This window comes from Mercenaria mercenaria, chromosome 19 (genome assembly GCF_021730395.1).
Source record: "Mercenaria mercenaria strain notata chromosome 19, MADL_Memer_1, whole genome shotgun sequence".
Lineage (NCBI taxonomy): Eukaryota > Metazoa > Mollusca > Bivalvia > Venerida > Veneridae > Mercenaria > Mercenaria mercenaria.
In genome coordinates this window covers 1,830,968-1,841,159 of record NC_069379.1, presented here as the reverse complement: position 1 = coordinate 1,841,159, position 10,192 = coordinate 1,830,968, and the positions used below count along the sequence as shown (strand labels likewise).

The 10,192-nt window shown below is 34.5% G+C and overlaps 1 protein-coding gene across 1 annotated transcript; it reads right to left on the bottom strand.

The window, feature by feature from the left end:
* Nucleotides 1-1,855: 1,855 nt before the first annotated feature.
* Nucleotides 1,856-4,275, bottom strand: LOC128551318 (myosin heavy chain kinase C-like). Its single transcript, XM_053532137.1, has 2 exons — nucleotides 4,078-4,275; nucleotides 1,856-2,384 (listed from the first exon to the last, which is right to left on the bottom strand). The coding sequence occupies exons 1-2, from the start codon at nucleotides 4,151-4,153 to the stop codon at nucleotides 2,203-2,205; spliced, it is 258 nt and encodes an 85-aa protein (XP_053388112.1). The 5' UTR covers nucleotides 4,154-4,275; the 3' UTR covers nucleotides 1,856-2,202.
* Nucleotides 4,276-10,192: the final 5,917 nt, after the last annotated feature.

The following is a 10,192-nucleotide window of genomic DNA, read 5'->3' as shown; positions in this document are numbered from 1 at the left end:
AATTGCTTTATTGGACTTTTTAAAGGACGATTTAGATTTAGCTATCAACTTAATTGCACTTATTGGACCGCTTTAATGACGACTTGGGTATAGTTAAAAACTTAATTGCACTTACAGGACAGTTTCAGTGACGACTGAGGTATAGCTATCAGCTAAATTACACTTACTGAAGGTTTTAATGATGACTGAGGTATAGCTATAACCTTAATTGCACTTATTGAAGATTTCAGTGACGACTGAGGTATAGCTATCAGCTTTATTACACTTACTGAAGGTTTCAGTTACGACTTAGGTATAGCTATCAGCTTAATTAGCTTAATTACACTAACTGAAGGTTTCAGTGCAGTGACGACTGGGGCATAGCTATCGGCTTAATTACACTTACTGAAGATTTCAGAGACGACTGGGGTATAGCTATCAACTGAATCACGCTTACTGAAAGTTTTAATGACGACTGGGGTTAAGCTATCAACTTAATTACACTTACTGAAGGTTTCAGTGACGACTTAGGTATAGCTATCAACGTAATCACTTACTGAAGGTTTCAGTGACGACTGAGGTATCAGCTTAATTACACTTACTGAATAGCTATCAGCTTAATTACACTTATTGAAGGTTTCAGTGACGACTGAGGTGTAGCTATCAGCTTAATTACACTTACTAAAGGTTTTAATGACGTTTGAGGTATATCTATCAGGTTAATTACACTTACTAAAGGTTTCAGTGACGACTGAGGTGTAGCTATCGGCTTAATTGCACTTACTGGAGGTTTCATTGACGTCATAGGTATAGCTTTAAACTTAATTGCACTTATTAAAAAGCTTAAGTGATAATTTAGGTACAGTTTTCAGCTTAATTGCTTTTATTGGACTTTTTAGATATAGCTTTCAACATAATTGCAATTATAGGCCAGTTTAAGTGATGACTTAGGTATAGCAGTAAACTTAACCAGTTGTAATAACACTCGGCAATTTCCGTACGATTACGTTGTAGGTTTCCGGCATTATTCGGGCATTCTAGGTTTCCAGAATTATTCGGGCATTCTAGGTTTCCGACATTATTCGGGCATTCTAGGTTTCCGGCATTGTTTGGGCATTCATATGTAGCTCATACGAGAAGACGGCTTTTCGTTCATGCCGGAAAATGCCTAAGTCTCATTCTGAGAGTACGTAACAAAACGGAAATTTCCCGATTGCCATCCATCCACTACCTTAACCGTCGAAACTTTAGGGTCATCTTGTATTCATTCATATGGGTTTTCCATTTTAATTATAATTCGCAACTGGTGCTGTCTGTGGCGGTCAAACCATGGCAATACCGCTCACTTCAATGTATAGGTAGTCCAGCAAAGGAAATGCTGACAAATAATATTTGATAAATCATTTTAGACATTTGCCTATATAACATGAGAGATGAATACTTTATATAAGTATAAAACTAAATGACAAGATAGTTACTCCAAACCTCCTCTCAGCAGCGATTATCATCCCTTGCGGTACAATAATCACTGCTTTCACAAATACCAGGTGACCATGAAAATCATATAATCGTTGAAAAGAAATTCAATTATTATAAAATTGTTTGAAAAATTCTCTAAACAACAACTAAAATTTAATATCGAATGATGAAAAAACAATTCATTAAAATCTTAATAAATATGTTTGTCATGACAGAGGTCTTTTTACTAGAAAGGGGCGGGGACTACTCCGTATGAGACTGGGCTATTCCATGCTTTCGTATAAGTATACATGTAATACCGGTCATTTAAACTAGATTTTACACAACACAATAACGGAAAGACCTGGCAATAAAGAAAACATAACTCTCATGTTTAATGCGTCAGGTTTATTAAAGAACAATATTGTATAGAATAATGGTATAGTTCAAGATATTAAAGTGGAATATTTAAATTCAGAAGTTAACTGTTCAGTTGACTGAAAAGGAATGTATACATTAAATTATGAGGCTATATCTTAAGATCTTTGAAACGTGATACAGTGAAACGTGATAATACATTATAAAGTCAAGTCAATGATACAGTGAAACGTGATAATACATCATAAAGTCAAGTCAATGATACAGTGAAACGTGATAATACATCATAAAGTCAAGTCAATGATACAGTGAAACGTAGGTAGTTGGTATTCTGATGCTGTATTTCTTGCCGATATGAATAGAGGAGGAAGAAAGGAAACTCTTTCTTCATGTTTCAGGTTGATGTTCAGGTTCAGGTTCAGAGGAGGAGGAAGAATAGGAGGAGGAAGAGGCAGAAGAACATGGATCATCGGGCATTATTCCTCTCTTCTTTCTTTCTGGAGGAGGTGCACCACTACCTTCATCGCTACTACTAGGACTGCAATCGGCACCAGACGAGGAGGAAGAACCTGGAAAAAAGAAGCAGATTTACCAACATTTCGAAATTTGAGACTGATAAAAGTCAGAATAAATTCCTGATTATTTATAAGAATATATTAAATAAATTACATGTATATAATTTTGGCATATAAAAGCAATCTGATATTTTTTATGTTTTAAAATGTAAAACCTCTAATTTCAAGCAAGGGGCAATTAGATACTTTGCCTTAATACTTAGTCCATTGCTATAACTATGCTTGAATTAAATACCCCATAACAGGACTGTCGTAAATAGCATGCTAAAGGTATAAGATGTACGTCATGCTAAAAATACAAATTGTAAATTATGCTAAAGATTTAAGTTGTACATCGAAAGGTATGATTTATTTACCATGCTAAAGATATTAGATATGCATTATGCTAAATATGACTTATACATCATGCTACATGTACCTATGGGTAGTAATAAGCGCTCTGTAAATTATAATGATATCCAATGGGCATCTTTCACTTAAATGTTTTATATTTAGATATTAACTTCAAATGTATAAAATCCTCATCAAATATATTTTACTTTTCTAAATAATTAAATTTCAAAGTTTATAAAATCATGTTTAAACAGAGAATGTGTTGTTAAATTAGCTTCTGCAATGCCCTTCATTCATTTAATTTATGTCTTAGATAAACCGGAGAATTCTGCATTTCAGACGGAGCGTGTTGTTTTATCATTAAGTTTCCGTTTTCTTGTTAATCTAAAAGACGCACATCAAAATTGAATTGAAAATGTACATTGCAAAGAGAACCAGCAATTGCCATATTTAGACACAAAGAGACTCTTTCTAAATGGAAGTTGTATATGACAGTATATGCACTTCGCGATATTTTCACTCTCAGTTACGTTGAAGATTTGCGTTAAGAACGGACAGCTGACTATCTTTTATATAAAAAAACTTTCCTTTTAAATTTTCTAAAAATATTTGAGCCGCACCATGAGAAAACCAACATAATGCATTTGCGACCAGCATGGATCCAGATCAGCCTGCGAACAGCATGGATCCTGACCAGACTGCGCGGATGCGCAGGCTAGTCTGGATCCATGCTGGTCGCAAACGCACTATGTTGGTTTTCTCATGATGCGGCTCATTTTTGTAATTGCGTTTCTTATTGTTATTATTCGTTTATTATAATAATAAGCGTATAAGTGTTTTCGCCAATCATTAATTTTCATGGTACTCCATTTCTGCATATTTATAATAAATTTTCCGTGTAAAAATACCTGAGAGCAATAAATCTATATTTATATATTTTAAAATTATTAAATCTGTAATGGAAACAATTCATCATCAAGATAAACTGTTGCGAAAACCACTCAATTCAGCAAAGTCCTTACTGTTTTACACGTTACTGCATTTCACAAAATTATCCTTAAATTAAGTTTATTTAACAAATATTGCCAGACATCCAGTTAATCATTTTCTCGCTTTTTATTTCTATCAATATTTAATTACAATGAATGCCGCGTGTAAATGTTTAAAAGAAAAACAGATTTTTATCAAGAGACGATGGCGTGAAATTTACTATGAATCTGCGAAAAAGCAAATATTTGTTAACAATGATAAGAAAATAATGTGCACCAAGTCAAAATTATGAATAGTAACGTGTAAACAAAGGATAAGCAATAAATGATATTTAGTATTAAATATCAGAATAAAAGTAACATACTTGATTCTCCTTCTCCGGTCACCATGGCAACAAACAATGCGCAGATTGAAATAAAGATCAAAAGCTTCATCTCCATTGCTGAAAAGTTAACACTTTAGTCCGAGAATCTTGTTAAACAAAACAATAGATTAATTGTTACAAGATGTAAAAATTGGAAGTGTGCAGCGGTTTTTATAGCAAATGTTTTGCATCACCTGATTGCTTTATCGTTTCATCACCACCGAGCACCCTGAAAACATCACAGGGTTGTCCATAAAGTTGTTAAGTTCAACTTACAAAATTTAGCCAGCATGTCGTATTGTAGCTAAGTTCCAGGCGTGGTGGCGCTGAACAGTTACGTACAGAAAGCTGGAGTTCAGAAAAGTGTCAAAACACATATGTACATGTAAACAATAGATACCAGAAAATACTTGATATAAAAGATAGATCCAGAAGAATATGTATAAAATGCATATTAAAATTTCCATACTTTTTTTTCAATTTCTTTTGAACGACTTGAACTTTCAAATATATCTTGGCCTGTAGGACAGAAAGTGTGCCATTTTCTACGTTGCAACAACTGCCATTTGAATGTGCGCACATTAGTAACAAATCAGTAAAAGAAGGATAGACATCGAAAAGGTATGCCATATACCAAAAACCACTCACACACAAAGCAAACACACGAGGACAACACGAACAAATAAAGGAAAGCAGTGGGGCACCGCGTTGGAAAGGTCACTTGCAGAAACACCATTGGGGAGCTTAAACTCTTGCCGTGATGCTTCAGTAAACTTTTAAAAGATGGAAATCGAGCACGCCTGATTGTTCTCCTTTCGGTCTGAGAAAAGAAGCACAAAATAAAAAAATGATTTAACATTGTCTTGTTAATATCGGCTCATCCAAATATGATTTGGTTGACTAGGTACTCGTCCAAATAAATGGCCACAGCGTAATATATATATTCAATACAAAAATGCATATTATTTTTCAATGGTATTTAAACGTCCCTTTCCTTTATTTAAACACGTAAATTATGTATACTTTGATCAATTAGCTTTATGCAAATGAGGCAGAGCATATGTTTGCACAGTGTCTGTTTCAACTGTTTTGTATACATTGTACATCTTGTTAAAAAATGAATTTTCCGCTGTTTTTGTGGCGAATAATGTTGATAAAAACATTTTATTTTCAAACGAAACACCTGCACATTAGGATATTTTTCGTTTATGACTCCTGCAATGTTTGTGTAAAAGAATTCCACGTAAGTCAGTGCTTGACCGTTGTGATTGTAGAAGAGCGCCGCGAGGCGTATTGCACTTTTCATTGCCTCTCACGAACATACCCAGTGAAACCTCCAACTGGCTTACGGAAATATTCGAATTTAAATGTTTGATTTGAAATTAATTTCATGTACTCGCAGTGATCATTGTAACTATCAAAATATGTATTTGACAACATATATATAAATATAAATTTTATTCTGAACATTTATAGTGGCTTTAAGATAGTTACAATGTATAGCAGTTGTAAAAACATAGTATATATCTTGTCATTCTTTCAAGATACTCTTCACAAAATGCAAAATCTAAGGACGTATAGTTAAGTGAAAATATCTGCCGTTCAATATTTAACCGAATTTTTTATAAAAAAAAATAACCCTGAAATTTTGAATGTTGACCATAACCAAAAAGATACTTTATATTATGTGAAGAAAGCTGAATCTATGGATAAAATATGTATGATACTTGACTGTATTCGCTACTAAAATCATTCTCATATGACCATAACATAGCATAAAAAGACCATTTTATCTAAACTGTGTGAGTTTAGCAATAGCAATATTCATTGATATGTTCTGAACAAACTGATATTTCTTTTTTCAAATGAACAAATAAACTTAACTCAGTATGCAAGATAAACATTCTTATGGCGAACAATGCATTGTATGTTAAGTTACCGCCATTTTGAAGATTTTCGAAATAAAGCTTGTGCCATTTTATAGGTTTAATGTAGTCGCCATCAGTGTTTGTTTTTCAGTTTAGCTGTATTATATTGTATTATCAGAGTGATTTCCATGAATTTTATATGGGGATGATGTTTGGAGGGGAGAGGAAGGGGTTTGGGACTGAAGAACGTCACTAGGCAGTGGTGGAAATCAATGCTAGGATTTGATTTGTAAAACTTGCATGTCTGGTTTTCGGTTACCGGTCTGTGTTAGATATTTTTGCATTTTTATACTTAAAGATATTTTCGCATTAGCAAACTGCTTCATACAGGTTTTCAGCAGGTTTTCAGCAAGCCATTATTATTCAAGATAACTTTTACTATCTCAGTCGTTTTACATATACTCTGCCTAAAGACAGGAAATGTTTCGTGATATGTTCTCATTCTTTTCGTATCAACCGCGTATTTCAAGTAAATAAAATAAAACACTTAATGTCACTGTGACACTATATTGACGAGACACAAATACCTTTTTAGTAAAAACATTTTATTAAGTATATTGTTTATGGATAATAGAGAAAGTTGTCATAACTTATGTTAACTATATTCAATGACTGCTGTCTTGTTTCATATCAAAACCCGCACCTTGGAAAGGAGTAGTGAAATATGTCCTTTTGTCTTGAAAAAGATCCTTTGGAGGCATAGAAAGCAACAAATCAAAAATAATAGCAGACTCGATTTGATTGGATCTGTAATGGTAATGGTAAAGGTAATGGAATGTGCATTACTCTGCAAGCTCCCAAGCACTCTTAAGCGGAACTCTATTATTGTAAATTTGAATGTACTTCTTCAGCTTAAAGGACCAGAAAATAAAACAACACTGAGTCTAAGTATGGAGTGGCTTGTAACAGCCGCCGTATGGCACTTACAGATTGTGTTGTGTTAGTTAATAGAATTAACAGAAAGATCTTTTAGAAGCACAGAAGGCAACCAAGCAAAATACAAGCATGCCCTGTTTGTCTGAGTCAGTTCATGAGAGGTAATTCAATGTGCAACACCCCGCACGCCCCTTAGAACCGGCTCACACGGACCTCTTTTATAATAAAACTGAATGTACTCTGTGATCACAAAGGCGCAGAAACACAGTCCAAGTACGGGGAGACGTTTTGAACACCTTGGTTTAATTACACTTCTCTAAACCACAACTAACGGACAGAAGTCCGGCACTGTTTCTGCATTATATGTTTAAATGGTAAAAATATTATTACGTTATATGTACTCTGTCGATCTGTGTAGTTATAAATTGATATCTAACTACCGTATACATGTATGTTTTCATACAGCCAGTGTAATTAAATAATAACAACAACAACAACAACAACATTTACGTTTATTAATGTCAGGCTCATATACTAAGGAACAACATGACAGAAAAAGATCAAGTAAATACTATCGTCTGGTAATGTACATGGGGGACAGTTTTATACTTCCACATAAGTGAGAAATCTTATAAATGTTCACAAAATCGCGATGTATCAAAAATGGTAAAAAATATAGTGAACTTGTGCTATAAAATCAACACAGTTTTAAACATCTGGTTATCAGGTCATACAATAAAGAGTCGCTTGCTTTCCTCGTGCAAATTTTGCAAATATACTATAATTAGTAAGTAGCGTAGGAAATTGACCGTCGGAGTCATTCGGCTGGAAATTTAATGAATGGAAAATAGCATTAGGCATTGAATTAAAATGTGACATACGGGCTTATTTTGCAGTCGTGAGTAACAACTTTTCTATGTATCTTTTTCTATGTTAACGACATATCATTAGTTTCGTCTGAAGTGGTTAAGTATGATTTTAACAAACTTAGCAATATGTTTTAGGATTTTAATTGAGTCCACGTTGAACAATTCTTTAAATAATAGTGTATTTGGCCTTGAATAAAAACGTCTTGGTATATAAACCTTCCTGAATTGGGAGAAAAAGGGGCAGACTAGCATATAGTGGTACTCGTCGCCTATGTCGTTAAGGGGGCACATAAAAATCTAAATTATATAATATGGATGCTAAATTAGAAATAAATAGTAAATATGATATTTCAGTCATCTTGGGCGACCTTTGGGTTTCAATTTTATGTATTTCAAAACTGATATTTGTTGAAAATAATTAAAAATATAGGATAAAGTTGTTACTTATTATTAGTAATGTATAGTTAGTTTGTAAAGTGGGGCATCGAACTCACGCCACCTGGTTTTGTATAATCAGAGTGTATTACAACTGAACCACTGCGTCTGCTCATGTAAGGTTTAAGTGGACTGTGTCCTTTATCAAGTCACCCCTTAAGAAAACTACAGTTTTCAATTCGTGTTACGGACTGCAAACTGAAATATATTTTGCAATTTGAACATAAAACTGCATTTTTGAAAAATTAACGCCTATGGTAAATTTGTCACTTGCAAACACCTTAAACATTGTGTTATATGCATATTGTATTATTTAAAACGGACTTTCATGTGGAAAATCATTTGTTATGTGAAAAGAACGTTAATCACAGAAATATATTGTCCAGATTTTGATGTGCAGCACACAATATATTTACAGAATAAGGAAGACACCGAAATTCACAGACATTTAAATTATGTACAATATGTAATTAGTTTATGTGCAATAAAATATGTTCTGTTCTATTCTGTTCTGTTCTGTAATATGACTACCATAGAAAGTAAATGTCACAGGCTGAAAAAAATGTGCAGTCAGTCCGGAGCTCGAACCCGGGACCTCTCGCTTACGGGACGAGTGCTCTACCGACTGACCTAACAGGCTGCCTGACACATCTTCTCCCCTAACATGACCAAGTCCGTACCGTGACATACACCCCTACAAATTGGAAATTCGTCCTCGAATTCCGGAGGTACATCATATTGCAAGCGTCGTAAGACTGACCAAGCAAGCATGCCACGGTCCCATGTTGGACACCAATTGTCACAGGGTGAGAAAAATGTGTAGTCAGTCTGTGGATCGAACCCGGGACCACTCGCTTACAGGGCGAGTGCTCTACCGACTGAGCTTACCGGCTGTCTGACATATAAACAAGTCCGTACCGTGACATAAACATCACTTTCGATTAGTGTCCATTTTATAGAGATTTACGAAGTGCCTGTCTACCAAACTATTATTGGCATTGGCCTTACTTAAACATTACAGTTGTGTTCTTGTATGTAACCTGTATGTATTTATATTCATGCTTTTCTCATATTCTTTTTAATTAGTTCATACCGCCATAAAGATTTCTTACTGCGATGAGCACTGTATATGATTTTACAAAATACACTATTGAATTGAAGACAAAATTGCAACGACAATATGCATTTTAACACTTTCACTATTAAGCTTTCGGCATGTAGTGATCAATGTAATCAGGTTTCTCTAATGACAAGTAATGGCGTGACTTTTAAGAGCCAACGCTCAAACACTTTGGAATGTACATTTAGTTCGCGATTTCAATTTTGCTAACTTCTAATCAAGACGTGTATTTGATGTGCTGTAAGCGCTGTCTGTAAGATCCTGTCACTGAATAATTGCAGTCTAATGTGTTAACAAGATGGTAATTATACATGATTTGCGTCGTTAACTTGGGAAATTCAAGTATCTACTTTGTTTTTTTGCAATCACAAATTGACAGTGATATTTGGTAGGCAAAACACTAAGGACAAATATCCAACAGGGAATGTTACGTTCCAAAAACTCAGCGTCCCAAAACCGCATCTCACAGCACGCGGACGTGCCCACGACCAACACACCAACACTAACACAAAGAAGCACACATACAAGGAACACAATGGGGCACTCTATACAGGATAAAACGCACAAACAAAGGAACAGTATCGGGCCATATCTTGGAAAGGTCAGTGGCAAAACCGGAGAGGTTTAACTGGTTAATTGTGCGCACCTTGACTTTCTCTTATCCCTACAATGTTCCAAAGACACTACACAGTGTGAGTAATTAATCTCCACAAAACCTGTTTGTTTACTAACTTACCATTTTACTAAATGCACAGTACTTCCTGCGTTAGTCATGTTTATACCACCGTTTTTTCTTTATTGCAAGATATTTATCAACTCTTACCCTGCTAAATTTCTAAAATGGACTGGTCCATCATTCAATTTGGGCAATATTATTTATTATTTGA